Source organism: Girardinichthys multiradiatus, chromosome 15, assembly GCF_021462225.1.
Source record: "Girardinichthys multiradiatus isolate DD_20200921_A chromosome 15, DD_fGirMul_XY1, whole genome shotgun sequence".
Taxonomy (NCBI): domain Eukaryota; kingdom Metazoa; phylum Chordata; class Actinopteri; order Cyprinodontiformes; family Goodeidae; genus Girardinichthys; species Girardinichthys multiradiatus.
The window spans coordinates 21,205,493-21,226,754 of NC_061808.1; the positions used below are offsets into that span (position 1 = coordinate 21,205,493).

Consider the following 21,262-nt stretch of genomic DNA (forward strand, 5'->3'; position numbering starts at 1 on the left):
CAATGCGGACCAAACTCCTGCTCCGCTCGTACAGGGACCGGATGGCCCCTAATAAAGGGCCCCCGATTCCATACTCCTGGAGCACCCCCCACAGGGCATCACGAGGGACACAGTCGAATGCCTGCTCCAGGTCCACAAAACACTTGTGAACCGGTTGGGCAAACTCCTATGAACCCTCGAGCACCCTGTAGAGGGTATAGAGATGGTCCAGTGTTCCACGGCCGGGACGAAAACCACACTGCTCCTCCTGAAGCCGAGGTTCGACTATCGGTGGGACTCTCCTCTCCAATACCCTGGCGTAGGCCTTACCAGGGAGGCTGAGGAGTGTGATTCCCCTGTAGTTGGAACACACCCTCCGGTCCCCCTTCTTATGAAGGGGGACCACCACCCCAGTCTGCCAGTCCAGAGGCACTGTCCCCGACCGCCACGCAATGTTGAAGAGGCGTGTCAACCATGACAGCCCTACAACATCCAGAGACTTGAGGTACTCAGGGCGGATCTCATCCACCCCCGAAGCCTTGCCACCGCGGGGCTTTTTAACCACCTCGGTGACTTCCGCCTGGGTGATGAAAGAGTCCAACCCCGATTCCCCAGCCTCTGTTTCCACCACGGAATGCGTGATGGCAGGATTGAGGAGATCCTCGAAGTACTCCTTCCACCGCCCGATAATGTCTTCAGTCGAGGTCAGCAGTCTCCCGCACCCACTATAAACAGTGTTGGCGAAGCACTGCTTCCCCCTCCTGAGGCGCCGGACGGTTTGCCAGAATCGCTTCGAGGCCAACCGGTAGTCCTTCTCCATGGCCTCACCGAACTCCTCCCAGGCCCGAGTTTTTGCCTCTGCCACAGCCCGGGCCGCAGCACGCTTGGCCTCACGGTACCCGTCAGCCGCCTCAGGAGTCCCACAAGCCAACCACATCCGATAGGACTCCTTCTTCAGCTTGACACCATCCCTTACTGCCGGTGTCCACCACCAGGTTCTGGGATTGCCGCCGCGACAGGCACCGCAGACCTTACGGCCGCAGCTACGGGCAGCAGCATCGACAATAAATGCGGAGAACATGGTCCACTCGGACTCTATGTCTCCAACATCCCCCGGGATCTAGTCGAAGCTCTCCCGGAAGTGGGAGTTGAATACATCCCTGGCCGAGGGCTCCGCCAGGCGTTCCCAGCACACCCTCACTATGCGCTTGGGCCTGCCAAGTCTGTCCGGCTTTCTCCTCCTCCAGCGGATCCAACTCACCACCAGGTGGTGATCAGTGGACAGCTCAGCCCCTCTCTTCACCCGAGTGTCCAAAACATGCGGCCGAAGGTCTGATGATACGACAACAAAGTCGATCATTGACCTCCTGCCTAGGGTATCCTGGTGCCAAGTGCACTGATGGACACCCTTATGTTTGAACATGGTGTTCGTTATGGACAATCCGTGACTAGCACAGAAGTCCAATAACAAAACACCACTCGGATTCAGATCGGGGAGGCCATTCCTCCCGATCACGCCTCTCCAGGTGTCACTGTCGTTCCCCACGTAGGCGTTGGTTGAAGTCCCCCAGCAGAATAATGGAGTCCCCAGGAGGGGCCCGTACCGGGCGACGTCACGTCCTTCGATATTTTGTTCTTCATGAGGGATTCTTGAACCACTCTTTGTCTGACCCATCACCTAGAGCCTTTTTTGCCATGGGAGACCCTACCAAGGGCATTTAGGTGACAGACAACATAGCCTCTAGGATCATTTGAGCACTCAAACCCCTCCACCACGTTAAGGTGGCGGTTCAAGGAGTGGACATCTGTATCTGTATCTTTACTTGAGTATAATTTAGGAATAAAAAAAAAAAAAAACATCTGTATCTTTTAATTCCTAAATTATACTCAATTATTGGTGTCTGTTTTGAGGTTTATATGCCAGTGCTGTAAGTAATGAATAACCATGGCTACTTTCTAATTTTGGTTTCACAACAGGCTGTGATGGATACAATATGTGTCACTAACTGCTTATTTATATAACCAACAAGGAAACAGCTAAAGTCAAGTATTCTTTGTTCTTAGGTTAAGTAATTTCTGTGTCAAAAAAGACTGTTTCTTTTCATAAACACTAGTCTCTAACACCTTTCATGCTTCAAAAGGTAAGGCCTCACTCAGATTATTTCATATGATTTGGCAAAAGCTTAAATGTAACAACTGTTTGCATGTAAAAGTCTTATCCTCCTATAAATTTCAGACTTGAAATCCTTTTAATCGTCCTTTCTGTCTGTGCACAGGTGACTTGCAAATAGCTAATTTTTCTCTTGTGACTTCTTGTCTTTCTGTTGGGGATGAAAGAATAAATGGATGAATTAATAAATGAACAAAGGAATAATATTTTCTAAAGATTTCATATGCCACCATTTTTCTATTAAGTGTTTTCCTGATCAGCAATCTGTGTTCTCCAGGCTGCAGGTGGTTCTTGAGGCCCTCCAAAGTGGCTGAATTGAGCAAAGTCTTTAAATTAAATATTAGCCTCATAGCATACTTGGCAAAACATATGACTTGGGTAATTATGTTATGAAGTCAAAGATATATAAAAAAGAATATCTTTAGCCATTTATTTGTGTTTTTTCTGCAATATGTAGATAGAGCTTTGGCAGATCTAAGGGCAAAATTGACTCCTGGCTGTGTAAATGTTGCTGACCTATTGGCTAGTGGAAGGTGAGAGATTTTACCCCCCAATAAAACATATGTAACTGAAACCTCCTGCAGGCAGATATCATTAATTAGCAACACATTACCCTATTTCACTTGATCATAAAAATTACTTTAAACTGTTCGTCTTCAAAGCGAGTAGGAAACATCCGTATGGTGGGTATTAAGGCAAAATTATAAAATAGTGAAGGGTTAAAAGGCGAGCATGCTTTGCAACAGTTCAGTCATTTTCTTAGTTTTTTTCTAGCGCTTATGGAGCAAAACAAACTTATTAACAATCTGTAGCAGTTCAAGAAACCTAAAGCTGATACAATGCATGTGGGACACTTAACTAAAACTTCTAAAGATGAAGAGGGCATCTCAAGAAAGCATTACTGCCAACACTAGGGAGAAACAATAATAATAAAAAAACAAAATTTAATTATTAGGTTTGTTTATAAAGTGCCCAACACGCTGCAAACAAAATGAAGAATTAACAACAGACCTTACAAACCAATAACATTTTACGTTTAGTACTGTGACACTAGGGCATTCATATTTACTCTTTATGGGCACCTCAGATAAAAATGTGCTAAAAGCCTCAAATAAATTAATTCTTTATTGCAGTAGCAAGTTTCACTTTTAGGACATTTGTTCAGTGAGAGAAAATTCCAGCTAAAAATATCAAAATCTGTTTCCAATTTTTTTATACCAAAAAACTTCTATAAAATCAATATAACTGAAGCATTTTTAAGATCAGAGCATAGGTACTTTTATTTGTTCTCGACTTCCAGTTTCCCATTGCCATAGGGAGCAATTTCTCTTATGCACTCTTCAAAATGGGAAAGACGAAAAAACATGGTATTAAAGTCAGGCCGATGCATTGATCTTCTTCAGTCAGGAAACGGGCACAAGAAAATAACTACTAAATGTGTCATCAAGACAAGCATTATGGAGGCTCACTGTGTATCCCCAAGCAAGAAGTGACATAAAAGGCATGTATTACTGGAAATCCTGCTAATGTCTGGACTAACCAAGAGGGTGAGGAACTTCATGCTAATGTCCTACCCTGCTGCACAGGAAACTCAATTGCACCAAGCTATTTTGCAGGAAAAAACATGTTTTCATTTAGGACCAATCACACAGAGACACAGGGCTGTAGCATTGCAGTTGGATCTGAAAGAATAGTTAAGGTCATGTGTTTTATTACAATGTTTCCTTTTAAATGTGCTTTATTGTCAGAAAGGTTCTAGGTCACATTTTCATACCAACACTGTTATGCACAATCCCCTCTTGCATTTAATATTTGTTCATGGGACATTAACTTGTAAAGCATTACATCAAATGTACTGTTATAGTAATGGCAGGCATATAAAATAAGACAAAATAGTTTTACAAGGCAATGGCACAGAACGGATAAAACCACACAAATCTTTACATGCCTGATTAAGAAGACGGTGTGCGATATTTTTGCTCTTTAAATTGTTGCGTGCTCTGTAAAAATATCTAGCAGTCAGAATAATAAGGTTAAAGGGATGGAATATTACTGGGAGGTGTCAAAAAGGGATATAATAGCCTCAGTGTGTCTCTTACAGATGCCATTATAAATCTATTCAGGTACACTATGGCTATTCACACTGTGCAGACCAAGAAACCCAACACCACTACTGAAGGCTTCCTGAGTCACATTCACACCCCCTGCATAAAGCATTTTCTCAGCAGTTGGTGAGGCTCACAGTATGTCTGTTCCTCCTCTGTGAACATGACCAGCCTCTCCCCTGGCTCACACACACACACACACTCCTAAATCTCCATCATCACGTTGTCGCAGTGCTTGTTAAGATGAGCATTTGTCACCGGCCCCTCCGAGGTTTTTGGGTGTCATGTTACAGGATGCATGCTGTCGCTCCAGCATTTGGCCTGTCCTGTCCAGTCTCCTTGAGATCAGCAGTACATGTGGGCTGTTGACTGGATAACATCCCGATGGTTTACTGGGTTTAACATGGCAGCCTTTATCCCATTTAAATGTCGCATCAATGTCACACACTCTGCTAGATCCAAATGTACCTGAGTAACAAAACAATGTTGAAGAAGGTTGAATTCATAGTGAAGATGTTTCCAAGTTAGTGGATCTTAAATGTGGATTACCTTCATATTTATAACGTGCTCACCTTTAAATGGTCTCTTTGAAATAATTCCCTGGATTTAGTGTTTCGTCTTTTTTTTAGGGAACTTAAATCCTTCCATTAGTTTACAATTAGTTAATTTATCAGAAAGTGAGAAAACCTTTGACAAAAGTAATTTAATTGCATTTAAATAATTAGACTATAATCTAGGTCAAATAATTTCAGTAGTTCAGATTTTAAAAAAAATGGTTCATTACCCACCGAGTGATATATTTCAAGTGTTTATTTCTGTCAATTTTGATGATTCTGGCTATTAAAAAAAGGATATGAATGGAAAGTTTAGTGGATGGAAAAAAGTGTGGTAGAAAAAGACTGTGGTCGTCACCACAGCCTGGAGAGAAGCAACTGCACATAAGCATGTCCTAAGTGGGCTTCTGAGAAAAAGTAGTGGACGTTAGCTCAGTGGTATGAAGTCGTACATTTTACTTTTAATTTTTAATATTGAGGTCCCAGAGTCTGGAGGAAGACTGGAGCAGTATAGAATCCAAGTTGCTTGAGGTCCAATGTAAAATGTTTAGGTGATGATTTGGTGAGCCATGCCCTCTGCTGGTGTTGCTGTTGTTTTTTTTATCAAGTCCCCCGTAAGAGCTTCGTGTTCCTTTTGCTTCCATGCTTTATGGAGATACTCGTGTCATTTTTTCAGCAAGATGTTGGACCTGTCCACACTGCCCAAAAAAACGAATGCCCGCTCAAATGACCATAGGTTCACTGTGACTGATTGGCCAGTAAAAGAGGTAGAAGCCCACTTTTAAAGTACCCTGGGCTTGTTACTTTACACCCCCCCCCCCCCCTAATTCAGTGGAAATAATGTACAGTTGTTGGGTTTATAAAACAATTTTCATTAACAGTAATAAACACATGAATCATATTACTCTGTGTGTAAGGAATCAACTTCATACATTATTTTTTAATGACATTCTAATGTATTGAGATGCACCTGCATGAACTGTTTTATTTACTGTACATGTAGCATTGTTATATGAGGGCCAACCTGGTTGTGTATTTATGGTCTGACTAAGCAAACATCGTCATTAACATCCTTTGATTGTGTTTATGTACCTAGGCGTACGTCTGGACCGGGTTCGAGGAGGCAGACAGAAGTACAAGAGGAGAATAGATGCTGAGAACAGCCCCTATTTGCACCCACAGAACAGCTTGCCACAGAAAAAAACATGTAAGTATAAAAAAGTTGGCCCTCAGTGCTCATAGACTCTTCAGTTATGGTTGGAAAAGCTTCAAGACTTACCTGGCAAAAGCCAAGACATGTTTTCTTTTAAGTCTGACGAGCCATCGTTAGTTACTTATCTAGCAAATTTAGATTTTTATAAGAGAGGCTTTTTAAATTATATATTTAAGGCCAGACAGAGATCTTCCTCCTTGAGAGATAATTTATCAAAACAATTCAACTAATATCCCAATTGATACAGTAACTTATGTCTCTAACTTGATTAGTCAAGTGAAGGAATTTTAAAATCCAACTTTTGTCAGTTATAAAAGCTTGTAAATGGCTTGCAGTAGCTGGAGATTTGACTGACTGCATCATTCATACTTTGTTGTACTTCTTTCCTTGTCTGATAATCATAGGAACTGGTAAAAATGAATGAGAGTTCATGATTGGAGCAAACAGTTGTTGCAGTACAGACAATTAACACAGAAACAAAGCAGGAAATTTTGTTTTTAGAGATTCCAATACAGACAGATTAGCAGAACCAACTATTTTGCATCAGTTGTTGCATTTACATGTACAGTTTAGTCAAGGTACAGTTGGAGCTCGACTCAGACCATCAATCTGAGGCACTGTTGTTGTCGGAGTATACAAGCTCTATCTCTGCTGCTAAGCTCCCTTTTTCTTCTTTAGTACAGGATGCCTTCAGGTTTCTCCACAGTAGTGTGCAAATGGTTTGAACCGCAACAATTCCCTATACTTTCTTATGATCAACTATTGTCCAGGGGTTCTGAAGGTTTTCTTTGGACCTTTGGCTGAAATTCCATCTTTGGGATCTTGGTTTCAGTGATTTCTGTACAACACATACATGTCACAATGTGGAAACTACTACCCTGTACTGGCTTTCTTCCTTTTTATGCTGGTGAAAACAACTCTAACATGTGTTGCCTGTTTGAGGTTATTCTTTGTTTTGGCATCAGTTTAGTGGCAAAGAGGTCTTTGGGTCGCATACAGTGCCTTGAATTGATAACCCTTAAACCTTTTTTTTTTTTTTTTGTATTTGCAAATGTCTGTGTATTTTGTTGGAAATGTATGTTGTAGACCAAGACAAAGTAGCAAATAATAGTGGACGGAAAGGGACACATGGATTTCCAAATTTTGTACAAATGAAAATCTGATACTTTGTAGAATCACCTTTGTAGCAGTTTGCTCTGGAGGTTTTTTGGGTTATGTTTCTACCAGGTTTACTTATTTGCGGACTGAAATTTATTATTTTGCTAAAGTAGATCAAGCTCAAAGCATCTGTAGAAACCAGGTTTCAAGTCTTGTCACATATTCTCGATTGGATTTAGGTCTAGACCTTAACTGAGTCAGTCTGACATCTGAATATGCATTGTTTTGTTACTCTGGCTGTGTATTTATGGTCATTCCCCTAATAGAAGGTTGAATCTTCAGATCCAGAATTAAATTGATGCAACCTCTAAGAGGTTTTCTTCAAATGTGGACCTGTATTTTACTTCATATTCCCGTCTCCTTCAATCTTCCATGTGCCTGCTAAAAAAAAAGCTTCCCCACAGCATGACGCTTCCACCACCATGCGTCACTGTCAGTATGGTGTTCAATTTTGGTTGCTTGTGACAAGAGTACCTTCTTCCACATGCTTGCTGTGTCCCCTACATGGCTTGTGTTGGGAAAGTGGAAATGGGACTTCTTGTGAATTCTTTCAAAAGTGGCTTTTTTGTTGCTCTCTTTTATATCTTTTATAAAGGCAATATTTGTGGAGTGCAAAACAAGTAGTTGTGCTATCGACAGATACTCCCACCTGAGCTGTGCAACTCTGCAGCTACTACAGAGTGACCTTCGATCTCTTGGCTGCTCCTCCGATTAATGCTCTCTCTTTGCACAGCCAGTTGGTTTAGGTGAACGTCCATGTCTTGTTATCTTGGAAGACATAACAAGGGGCTTGATTGATGTTATGTTGATTATTTTTGTAGATGCCTAATCAGATGAATACCAGTTAAGATTTGTAATTTGGATCTAGGCCTTGAGCCCCTTGTTATTTTGCTTGAGGTACTTAAATTTCACAATATCTCATAATGATGCTACTGTCAAGGGTTCCTTGACAACATGGTGTCAAGGTTGATTTATCTCACTGAAAATCATCTTTGAATGAATAAAATACTGGTGGTAATAATAAACTTCTTTATTTTGTAGATGCAGTGGAAAACAAGGTGGTATCTCTGCTGCTAGTAGCCGAGCCGGAGAGCATCTTCGCCATGCCGGACCCTACGGTACCTGAGAGCGACATCAAGGCACTGACCACGCTGTGCGACCTGGCAGACAGAGAACTGGTGGTCAACATCGGCTGGGCCAAACACATCCCCGGTATGAATCTCCCTCTCTCACTCACTCAGTTCTCCCACACCAGCCGACACACACATTAGGTCCACTAAGTCCCTAATCAGATCAGAGAAGGGACTGTTCTAACTTGTGGTTGCCAAGACAGCCCATAAAACGGTCGGAGGTGGGTGCTGTGTGTGCGTGCGTGTGTGTGTGTGTTATCTGTCTCTCATCCTCTGTGTGTGCTTCTGTGTATGCCAGCATGCTGCAAATTGCATGCCATGTCCTTCTTGACCAAAGTGTTCCCACACCAACCAGATGACCAACGGCCACATGGAAGTTTTAATTTGTTTCCTGGGCCGCTGCCGCCTCCCTGTCAGGTCTGAATTACAGAAATCCTCCTGGCTCTTGGAACACACTGAGCTTGTCTTCTGTCACAGAAATAGCAGATGAGACATGAGGAGGTTTGTTTTTTTCCTTTTGGTGAAAAGTGTAAGAGTCTGTGCTTGCTGCTTAGTTAGGGTAAAATGCTGGTACCTCTGTTCTACAATGAGCATGATGTTCAGCAGGGGGTTGTGTTGGGAACCCAAGAATTTTGCCAATCTCAGAAATTGAGAAAACGTCTGGTGTTTCATCATATTCTATTTAGAGAGTTTTTATTGGATCTTTTTGGAGTTAACAGCCCTGCAAAGCTTGTATTCGCTCGAAGGTTTAAAGCAGAGTGTGCAGTAGCCAATCTTTGATTAGCCATGGTTGTCTTATTTATTTCCAATTCTGCTGCCATATTAAACAGCAATAACCATGCTTTTACATTTTAAATAAGGCAAACATTTAGTTTTTCAAAACAAAATGAAGTTGCTGTTTATAGATGGCATAGAAAAGAAAATATGACTTCTCAAGAAGATACTGCAAAATAAGTTTAATAACAAAAACTAACTAATGAGCTTTGAGTTATTGGTACAAATGCTTGAAATAAAGCTCCAAAAGCACAATAAGTAGCACAACAAGCACACAGTGGTAGAAGCTCCTCAGGACTGAGCTCCCAAGTCCAGCATTCCTCAGCTTCCTGAAGGAGTAGAGATGCTGGTGAGTGATCCTGACCAGACAGGACGTGTTGGCTCTCTAGGTGAGGTCATTGGATATGTGCACACCCAGGTACCTGAAGCTGGGGACCACTTCCCCAGCTGCTCCTCTGATGTGCAGCCGAGGGAGAGGGTGCTTGTCCCTTCTGAAATCCACCACCATCTCCTTAGTCTTTTTCACATTGATGCAGAGGTTGTTTTCTCTGCACCACTGCACCTGGTGTACCACCTCCTCTCTGTATTTGGACTCATCATTATTCGTGATTCGTCCCACTACTGCTGTGTCGTCTGCAAACTTCACTATATGAAGCAGTCATACGTCAGCAGAGTGAACAGGAGGGGGCTAAACACGCAGCCCTGGGGTGAGCCAGTGCATAGGGTGATGGAGGAGAAAACAGTGTTATGGATCCTGACAGTCTGAGGTCTGCTGGTCAGGTAGTCCAGTACCCAGTTCCCTGTGGCACTCAGTCCAAGAGAAAAGAGCTTCTGCGCTAGGGCCTATTTGGATGGTGGTATTGAAGGCTGAGGAGAAATCTAGAAAGAGTAGACGGACGTAGGATTTACTGCTCTCCAGATGGTTGAGGGCTGTGTGGACCCCCGATGAGATGACGTCGTCAGTGGAGCTCTTCTTCCTGTAGGCGTATTGATGGGGGTTCACAGTGATGTCGATGGAGTCCTTGATATGAGTCATGACCAGCTTTTCGAAGCACTTCATGACTACCAGGGTTAGGGCTACCAGTCGGTAGTCACTGTGGAGCACTTTGGGGATGGGACAATAGGAGGAATCTATAAGCAGGTGGGGACAGGTGACAGTGAGTTGTTGAAGATGTCCACCAACACCTCAGACAGCTGATGTGCGCAGTCCCTCAGTACTTGCCCTGGGATGTTGTCGGGACCTGCAGCCTTGCAGGGGTTGATTTTCTGGAGGGTCTTCCTCACCTCTGCTGTGGTTATACTGAGAGACATGTCACCAGGTGGTGGTGTAAGTCTGGTGCTGGGGGGTGTCAGGGTCCTCAAAGCGGGCCTGAACACAGCATCCCTGGCTTTCAGCAGAGCCTTCACCTCAGCATACAGCCAGGGTTTCTGGTTCAGATAGCAGGTTACTGTCCTGATGGTGGTGACATCATCAGCACACTTGGAGATGAAGCCTGGGATGAAGGAGGTGTATTCCTCCAGGTCCACATCTCCTCTGTTCTAGTATAATCTGAAATTTAAAGAAATCAAAAAGTAATGAAGTTAACTAAAAATATTGGTGAATTATCACAGTACACGTCATTGACTATGATGACTAGTCACAGCTGTTCTACTCTTACTGCAGAGAGCGCAGAGACGCTTGAAAAGACGTCTAAGCAACTTCCAAACTGTCTAAAAGTTAGTTTTGTAGTCGTCTAAATATAAATGTAGAAAATGTTTGTATATGTAAATAGATTTCTGAGACAGACAACAAGATATTGTCCATTAAGCGAGAGGTGAAGTTTTGATTTGCAACTTAATAGAGCTTCTCACATGTACCTGGCAGGAACATGCGTGTTGGAAATGGCCTGTCCCATCTAATTTATTATACTAGGATTCACCCTGTTACCTTCTAAAGCCATTTTAAATTGTAGCTCTTTTAATTAAAGGTCAGAATCCCCCTCCATCACTGATATTAACCACCACAAAGGGTTCTTCTAATGCTGACTTAAATAGTTCACTTCACACTGGACCACTGATAAATACAGAGCATCGTCAGAACAATAAAATATTAACAGCAATGCAAAACTGTCATCTTAGTTAGTTAAATGTTAAATCTTGTCTCTTTAAACAGACAGATTTTTTAGGAATTTGCAAAAATCTGAAGTAATTTCATTTATTGATCAGTCTGCTGGCTATTGTTTTTAATAGTAACTTCTTTCATTTACAAGTCTTAGACAAAAATGTTTTTAAGTCTCAGACAAAGCTAATTAGTTGCTTTTGCTTGAAAATGTGAATTATGGTTAACTGTTTGCTCAACCAGCTTTGTAAAGGCAAACAGTCAGGTCAAAAAGCCAAAGGGCTTCATTTGAAGTTGTAGTATAGATCCTGGCTTCTGTTTAAACACATCACAGAGTCTAAAATATGTCACCAAAAAAGCTTCCATATTTAGCGACATACGGTCATGGTTTGGATATGCCTGTTGGTAAAATACTGCAAAGCTTCACAGAAGTGTTTTCACAGTGGTATAATAAACTCAAATACGGGATTTTTTTTCCCCTGCTTATGTAGGTTGATTGTTCTCAAGTTCTTATCATTCCCTTTTCTCCGCTTTATCAGCAGTGTTATTCACACCCAAAACATCACCAGGGAAACACCTGGGCTCTTTGTTGATGTCTTGTCTCTGAAATGCTTACAAAACAAACAAAACAGGTGCGTGCGAGTGCTAGTATCTTTCTACAATATTGACCCCTGTTTCTTTTTCTACAAACTTTATCAGAGGCAGTCATTTAGCTGTTTTATCCTCATCAGCATTTCCATACTCTTGTTTTGGAAGAAATCCAGCTCCTCCCTTCACAAAACCCCTCGCAGCGTGCTGCCGTCTGTCTCCCCGCTGCAGACACATGGAGTGCGATTGACGGGTGTATATTTGTAGCCCTTTTCCAGTAGAGGATGAAGCTGAGGGAGCAGAGCGGCGGCTGTAACCACAGCAGATACCCACCGGAGGGGTAAAGGCGACGGTAGAGGAGGGACAGGAAGACATTTTTCATAAAGGCGTCAAACACATTTCTCTCAACATTCTGAGATGTCACCAAAAATACATTGATCCATGAAAACCCATCAGGAATGTTTGAAAAGGACTGAACATGTTACTTTAAGGCAAAGAATAAAAAGTTAAATAAAAGCCAGCTTTCTGGTCCTCTTTAGGGTTACATATAGTTTATTCCTCGGGTGATCTTTACAGACTGTGATATTCTTGAGGAATATGCCCTTTTGTTTGAGATGGAAAAAGTGATTACACCATGACCGATAAACCTGTTTCTCAGTGAAACGTTCGGGAGCATTCAAAATTATGCAGAAATACTCTGTCGGAAAGTTCAATGAGCAACTGTTTACATTCTAGGAAACGTGCTTCATCATCATTTTCCCCAGAATTAGATGAGTAAGCCCAGACCAGTTTGACCGCCTGAAGCTGCAGAAAACTGCTTTTCTTTACACAAAACTGGAGACGGGGTACAGCAGTTAGCCTGGACCGGTCCTAACAAGGCTCGGGCTGGTCAAGGCTTTAAAAGTTCTAGTTTTAAGATTTTTAAGGTGTTTCATTATACCTTTCTGACAGTTCATAGTGCTTTTAATGAGCGTTTATCTGCTATATAGAGCATAAAGTAACACTTTGCTCCCCTCCTCCACCTGTTTCTGCGCATTGCTGGTTCACTGGCTGTAGGAAAGCCACAACACTTATTCCTATACTTACAAAAAAAGGCAATGCATGAGATTCAGATTAACAAATGAATGTTATAGATAGCACTGTTATAATTGTACTAATCAAGAGTTAATCTTAGTTTAGCAGCAGAGGGAATAATCTTTGGTTTTCTGTTTTAAATAAAATAACTTAGACCATGTTATATGTTTTAGTTGTACATTTTTGTATAAATACCATGACCCTGGGATACCATGTAGCTGGGACTAGGTTTTCGTACCAGACCATGCCTAGTTCTAACCAAAAAACTGATTAGGAGCACCAATTCGTCCCAATATTTTACATTTTGGTTTTTAGATTACCGGTATGTGAATTATTGTGATAATCTTGTTGTATTGTGATAGACGTAAGCCAGCCCTTTCCACTTTTTGTTGCTAGATTAAGCTGGCAGTAGCTAATTATCCTTTAACAAAACAATTTAAATGCAATATATTGTTTCTGAAACTTAGCAAATATATATTTTAACAAATATAGTAAAAGGCAACATATATATTTATAGAGTAATCTGTTACAGAAATTGAACCTTGCTTATTCAGCCCAGTTACCTGAATATATGCTTTTATTTTAGGTGTCAGAAATTTGTGTATGTGTATAATATGTTTCTGACCTAAAGGAGTGAACTATTTTGAAAGACAAAACTTAAAAAATCTTTTTTTTTTTTTTTCAAACTCAACTAAGTAAATGCCTAAACAATTTTTGTGTGGGAATCATAAAATAGACAGTGTTTACATTCTAGAAATCTTGTCTAATCACTGTTTTGGATGAGCAAACAGGAAAACAGCTTGCAGACGTTATAATTAGAGTGTATTGTTTTCATAATAAATCACAGTTCTTATCATAATTTAAATATTTTTCCCATTATGATAAATAATGCGATAATTGCCCTTTTCAATTTGCAGAAATACACAATGGTGTGAAGTAATGAAGTAATCTCTAATTAAGATGAACAATGTCACCATTCTGAAGCATTTAAATGTGAGATTAAGCAAAGAAAAGAAGAGGCAACAAGAGACTGAAACACAGGGAAAGGGGTATTTGAATAATAATCCGGCCTTACCTAGCAGCGTAATGGCTGTGTCACATCAGCTCTGGATGAGTGGCAGAACACACAGCAGCCCCCATTCCTGGGAGAACCCGGGGTCCTGGGCGAAGTGTCCCAGGCCATGTGAGTTCCTTGCCCAGGGGGAGGTGAGTGTGACGGGGGACCACTGCCCTGGCTGCACCCACTCCTCTGTGTCGGCTCCTATCAGGCAGATTGACAGTGATGTGGTGTGAAGTCTGAGGGGCAAACTGGAAGACGAGCTGGCTAAAGACCAACTGCCCTCTTTGGTTTTGGCCATTTTGAGTCTGTGATGCAGAGCTGGCTGTCGAATATGTTCGTGTTCAAGGCGACTGCTGGGTGACGACTGTGTTAACACGTGGTGATGTAAACTGGCTGTGCTTCTGTGTATTTGTCAAGCAAATGTCTAGTGTACATTTGACATGTTTCTAGAGGGAAAATGTTTCTATCATATGATTTGGAGCAGATAAATTCATTTGTGTAGTGACTTCAAGAATATGTACTAAAGAGCTTAAGTAAGAGTAACTTTAGATGAGTTGGTAATGGGACCTAAAATTTTAAATGAATAGAAAAATGAAGAAATGGTGGGCTAATTGGGCTTCTTGCTTTAAGGCTTTACATTTTATTGGCCAAATTGAACCAAAGAGCTTTTAATTTAGCTGTTTCTGTCACACTTTAAAACGCAATTACAACCAACATGAACAACCTCCTGGTTCCCTTAATGTTTGCTTCATTCATTTGAAACATTGTCTTTATCGAAGATTTAACTTATCTTACTCAATCTATCAATAACTTGCTATACATTTCATCTAGCACAGACTAACACAGGTCTCTGTTCCTGATCGATAGCTCTGCTACAGAATACTGATCACTATAGAGGAATGAAATGGTGCACTGACAGCGATTCCAATCCGTATTGGGGCAAGGGTGGGGAAGCGGATGCCGGTGGCGCCACCGCGGGGGTTTTAAAGAGCCGTGGATCCTGATAACAATCACGGACGGTGTCAAAAATACAAACACCACCACCCTCCCTTCCTCTGCTCTGTAAAAGCTTCTGTTTAATTACAGTAAATGTGTGTCTGTGTCACTGTGTGTGCGTGCAAGTTTATGCTGGGCAGTGAGTGGGTTTAATAAGCTCCAGTGGGTTGTAATTGTCAAAGTAGGCGTGTCCCGCAGAGACAAATTCCTTCTGTCCTTTGTTATGGCCTTTGCTGTGTGGCTATTTCATAAGTAAAATTATATTGCAGCAAGCACATTTTGCACCATCAATAGAAAAAGATATTTCACCACAAACCTATTCAAGAAAGCTTTCTGTCAGACCATTATTGCTTGCAATGCTTATGAAATGCTATCTAGATACCAACATGTCATGCAAACTGTCTGTGAACATTACTTTTTTCGTTTTGCCTCAGAATCTCAGTTGAAATTAGCTTTGGACTTTGACTGGGCCATTCTAACACATGAGGAGGCTTTGATGTAAAGCATTGTAACTCAAGCTAAATGTTTAAGGTCGTCATCCTGCTTGAAGGTGAATCTCCACCCCAGTCTCAGGTGTTTTGCAGCCTCTAACAGGTTTTCTTCAGGGACTGGACAGCATTTAGCTCCATTCGTCTTCCCGTCAACATTGACCATCTTTCCTGTCGTCCTTTGAAGAAAATGATCCCCACACTTTGTTGCTGCCACCACCATGTTTCACTGTAGGGATGGTATGTTTAGGGTGAAAGGCATGTAGGGAACCCATCACACGTTAGATGGGTTTCCTACATGCCTTTCGGCAGACGTGCAAATGAGATTTGTATAGCTTTATTTCGACATCTGAGCTAAGACAGCTTGGCTAATCAATGATTAAGGCCAGGAGTGCATGACTAATAGCTGTTTTGTCTCTAAATTCCTTCACCTGAGCTGTGATCTTTGCAGCTCCTCCAGAGTCATCATGGAACTCTTGGGGTATCAGAGTAAAGGGGCTAATCAGATTGGGGGGGGGGGGGGGGGGGGGGGGGTGTTAAACATTTTTTAAGTCCATGTCTAATATTTCTTAAGATTATTTTACATCTACTGCTCTGCCATACCCTAATCTGTCTCTAACAAACCAAATAAATGTGTTCTTTCCTTCATGTCTTCTTTCTAGGCTTCCCCACCCTCTCTTTAGCTGATCAGATGAGTCTCCTGCAGAGTGGCTGGATGGAGATCCTGATCCTTCGAGTGGTATTTCGCTCTCTGGCCATGGAGGACAAACTGGTTTATGCCGAAGACTACATAATGGACGAGGAGCAGTCCAAACTGGCTGGGCTGTTTGATCTGAACAATGCAATCCTGCAGCTGGTGAAGAAGTATAAATGCATAGGGCTGGAAAAGGAGGAGTTTGTGCTCCTTAAGGCCATCGCTCTCGCAAACTCAGGTACTACGCTTGTGATGATTGGAGTATAAATCTGCATATTTTGTTACTTTTCTTACAGTAGCTCTTTGACGCCATACTCTTTACTTTTAGACTCCATGCAAATTGAGGACTCTGAGGCAGTTCAGAGACTTCAAGATGTCCTTCACGGTGCCCTGCAGGACTATGAGGCCACCCACCACCCTGAGGACTGTCGGCGTGCTGGAAAGCTGATCATGACCCTCCCTCTTCTCCGTCAGACGGCAGCTCGTGCCGTCCAGCACTTCTGCAGCATCAAACAGGATGGCCGCGTGCCTATGCACAAACTATTCCTTGAACTCCTTGAGGCCAAAGCTTGATCAGAAACAGATCTGTCTGCTGCTTTGTGACCTCAGAGGTTTAATATGAGAAGGAGCAAAGCATATTGGTGAATAGCGGGTTCGCAACTGTATTAGTCCATTTTAGCTGAACATAGTGACTGGAACGTGTTTTTTTTTGGAGACACAGCCCTCCTGTTTCCTATAAAAACAGTCAAATTGGCTTAAGTTTGCTAACTTGATGACATATTGGACAGATGGCCTAAAAGCAAAGGAATCGCGCCTTCTTCAGATATTTGCAGTTATATGCCAAACCTTATTTCTTTAAAATAATTTAAGAAACACTTGATACTTGAAGATCCTTCTGGATTATTTTACGCATCTTGAAGCCTGTAAAATCTGCATCCTAGTGGTTTAGAGAACATTAATGATAAGAAGTTTGTTTTCCTTCTTTGTTGTATAGTAGAGATGTACTGTTAGTCTTGCCAAAGAGTAAACACTCTTTATTATTGAGTTATACCAGCAGATGTCCATGATTTTGTGATGTGGCAAATGAAATGCTCACAAAAATCTGCTCCCTTGCTGTATTATATTGCAGAAATATCTATCTCCATTCATGCACACAACATATTACCAGGCTATTTCAGGGAAAGAGTGCTTCATGATGCATCTGTACTACAGCAACGTAATATTTATTTATTTGTGGCTCTGTTCTGTTACTTTTATTTACAAATGGGCTATTGCAGCAGGAGGATAATTTTTTAAAGATTTTTAACTAATTTTGTGAGGTAATTTTTTACCAGCTTCTCTGCTGTAGCACTGTTAACTGACACCATATCATATTACCATAGAAGTGGGGTCTGTGCTTGAGGATCATAATAGTGTAGAGTTGTGCAGAACACCAATAAGACATCATGTGAAACAAAAAAAAGGCTGCCATAATGTACAGTTCACTTCAAAAGTTTACATGCTGTGTTAATTTTGGGCTTTTGATGATATATATGAACTGTTTTTCTTTTACTGGACTGATAAAACAGCTCTCAGTTTTAATGATTTTTTAAATCTTGAACTTGGGCACAATTTTGTCTCTAATTCACACAGGCTTAATTATATACATCGATTATATACATCGCTTCAAATTAATATTTGGCTAAATGTTTCTTAGGAAATTGCACCTCAACCACATGGTTTTTGTAGAAATCAACAAGCTTCTGACGAAATTCTGGCTGGATATTTGACCTCTGCTTGTCAGAATTGGTAGAGCTCATTTAAATTGCCTGCTTTTCTAATACAGGCCAAATGTTTAAACATAGCCCACACATTTTCAACAAGGATGAGGGTTGGGACCATTACAGAAGCTCAGTATTAGCCTGGATTCATTATCCTGTTGGAATACCAAACTGTATCCAAGTTTCAGCCATCTAGTTGTTGATTTGAGGTGAAGTTGGTCCACCTGTTTCATTATTCCACTTAATTTCTGCAATCTATCGTACCACTAGCAGTGAAACAGCCCCGCTGCATGGTGCTGTCACCACCTTGCTTTATAGTTCTTAGGCATAAAGCCTTAATTGACTCATCCAAACAAACGTTTTGTCATTGACCAAATAGGTCAATCTTTGTCTCGTCAAACTTTTCTCCAGAAGGAATTTGGCTTGTCCAAGTGAGCAGCTGCAACTATTTGTTAAGCTTGATGGTGTTCATTTGGGAGCAGGGGGTTCTTCTTTTTCTCATTAGCCATTCAGTCCTTGTTTTTTTTTTTATGTTTATTTTTGCGGCATTAGAGGCCTTTGTTTTTCATTTTACGACAGTTGGTAGACAGGAAAGAGGGCAAAGAGAGAGGGAGACATTCGGCAAAGGGTGCCGGGTCCAGGACAGCCGCATCAAGGACTATAGCCTCTGCACTTGGTCGCGTGCTTAGCCCCTACACCACCAGTGCCGCGCCCCATTCAGTCCTCGATGTTAAACTAGCTTCACTAGACACTGATAATTGGGTTTCGCAGTCTTCCAGTTCAATCTTCTGTGGCTCTCGGCTTTCTCCTGCTCCTAAGCTGTTTACTTTCATCTGAGGGACCGTTTGGGTCACATGGTTGAAACTTGGACACAGCTGGGCATCTAACAGGACAATGATCCCCAACACACCCCAAAACCAATTTTGAAATGGATAAAACAGGTCTGGAATGGCCCTAACTTCAACCAAATTCAAACGTGTGTGTGTGTGTGTGTGTGTGTATATACAGTTCTTGTTTTCAAAAAACATCAAAGTTTTATGCCCTGGAAAAATAACAGTTCAAATGCATCTTTAAAAGACCAAACATACCTTCATGCACATGGAAGGTTTATGTAAACCTCTGACCAGAACTGTAGATCTGTAATTAGGGAATCAAGTTGATGTCTTTTGCTATAGTAGAAGTCTGTGTGTAGAATCAAAACGTGTGCACTGATTTCGTTTTAGCCATAATGTTTGGGGAACCTGGTGGTGGCACTTTGTTAATGTGCTAGCGTGTGTTTGTTGTGTGAAGAGTCTCTGAAATTTGTCTCCCGCCACACATGTCGAATGAAGGGAGAGAACCCTCTCGGGTTTATGGTCCGACGGCACCAATGTGATGGTCGGTTTAAAACGTTTGTCATGTAAGATTTGCTGTATGTACATCATGTCTTATGCCAACCGAGGTGTTTTACAGATGTGAGCGTTTTTCCCTGCAGGAGCTGAGCTGTGCTGTTTCATTCTCAGGTGGATTCTTGGGCAATAAAGACGATTCCCTTAATGCAAAGCTCATAATATCTCAGTGTCTTCTTCCTCAATAAAAGCGAAGACGGGTTTGAAGCAAATTCAATAAGAGCTGCTAATGGGGGCAGTCTATTCTGCTCGGCCTGACAATGAACTCTTATTTCCATGTACGGCCCATTATGACACATTTAGGCATCCGAGCCCAGTTGCATGGAGTTTTATAATTAACAGCGGTAATGTAATGAAGTGGGCCCAAAGAGACAGAGCTGGCAGTCAGCTGCCTGTTGAGCTTAATAAAGGAAGAGGCATCCCACTCATTGCTTTGTAATACAAAGATCCTGAGGAAAAAAAACAAAACATCTCTTAGCTTCTAATTTTAGCAGCAATATTCCAGCAATAATGTTTACAAGCTACAGAGAAACACTCAGCGTGTTGCTTCTCATTAAAGGCATTTTATAATAAATCACTGATGAGGGCAGGTCAGCTAAACCTTAAACAATAAAGATGGATAAAGTGATAGAAAAACCTATTCAAATATAAGTGACCCTGCCTGTTCTTGCCAGCTGAATGTATCTTTTGTTAAAATGTCGTCGAAGGCGCAGAGGGATTTGGGACAAGCTGGAGAATTTTCACCACATCAGCTGTCAGCGAGTGAGTTAGCCATCTTGAGTGATGTGTTCCCGTATGTCCCTGTGCTTAAATGGGTTAGTATGTGTCAGGTGGCCGTGTCGCCCAGACACCTCTGCTGATGGATGAGGCCTCCTGAGGAGATGGGCTGTAAAAAAAAGGCTGATTCTGGCACTCAAGGGTGAGATCACTTCCCCAATAAAAAAGCATTGTCCCGAATCATCACAGCAAGGTATGAATGCTGATTAGGGTATTAGGCGGAGGATAGCTGCTCTGTGAAAATAAATCAAATGAGGTGAGGCCTAATGTGGGAGGGGGGCTTTGATATGGAGCAAAGGTGGTTGGAACTGAAGACCAGCGGCTACAGGTTCAAAGACTGCTATCTGTTTAATTTTCTATGGTTTCCTTGTTTTGCTGCAGATAGCCATAGTTCTAAAAGGTTTCTCTTCATAGGCTTCCTACTCAGCATGGAAAGGTATGGAATTTGATTCTAAGCCTTTTCCAGGCTTACATAAGTGGAGAATGATTGAATTTACAGACTTTATTCCATATTCCGATTTCTGAATCATCCATCCATCTATCCATCCCTTTTTCATTTATCCACAGGGCTTAGAACTCTGCTCTTCTAAAAGTATGAAATGGCCACAAAGAGGTCATGAAAAGTTTTATGTTAACATTAGTTATAATAAGAAAGTTTGTTTCTACTTGAAGAAATGTTGGCTCTTGATCTAAAATCTGAACATGTTACACTGGACCAACACCAAAAAGGAAGGGGATTTTGTTTTGTACTTTACATTCCCTTGAGAACAGAAACTTTAAGAATAATAACAGGGCCATGCTGTATTTTGCATGCTGGGAAAAATATTGTGCACAAAGAAGCATTCAACCGAGGGCTGAGCTGTTGAGCATGACCCAAATTTAGATCTCAACTAGGTCTAATGAAGAAAAAAAAAAAACTAAGAAAAGAAAGAGGAGTTCTTTGAACGTGTAGTACTAGGGTCAAACACTCAGCTGGCCAAATACTCCTTTCCAGAAAGTAGAGAATTGGATAATATTAAGACATGTCTGGAAGGGAATTGCAGAGATAAAATAATGTATTTACACCAAAGACTTACAGTGTCAAAAGGCCTTACATTTTCCCCTTTCATTACTTTAGAGTTCCGTGCTTCACTCTGAAGGGTAAAACATGATCGTCTAGCTGCGTGTACCTGCAGAGCATGCAAACCTGTATGAAGACATCATGCAGTCATGCAGCTGTTTTCAGGACTGCAGTCCCAGATTAACTGCAGACTGTC

The 21,262-nt window shown here is 41.6% G+C and overlaps 1 protein-coding gene across 2 annotated transcripts in view; it reads left to right on the forward strand.

The window, feature by feature from the left end:
• The window catches only part of LOC124881531 (estrogen-related receptor gamma-like), a 50,515-nt gene extending 31,132 nt beyond the window's left edge, over positions 1–19,383 (forward strand). For both annotated transcript variants that reach the window (XM_047387125.1, XM_047387124.1), the window contains exons 5-8: positions 5,905–6,015; positions 8,221–8,391; positions 16,050–16,319; positions 16,410–19,383. In XM_047387125.1, coding sequence (XP_047243081.1) covers positions 5,905–6,015; positions 8,221–8,391; positions 16,050–16,319; positions 16,410–16,654 — 797 coding nt within the window. In that variant the 3' untranslated portion in view covers positions 16,655–19,383. The remainder of the gene's footprint in view (positions 1–5,904; positions 6,016–8,220; positions 8,392–16,049; positions 16,320–16,409) is intronic.
• Positions 19,384–21,262: the final 1,879 nt, after the last annotated feature.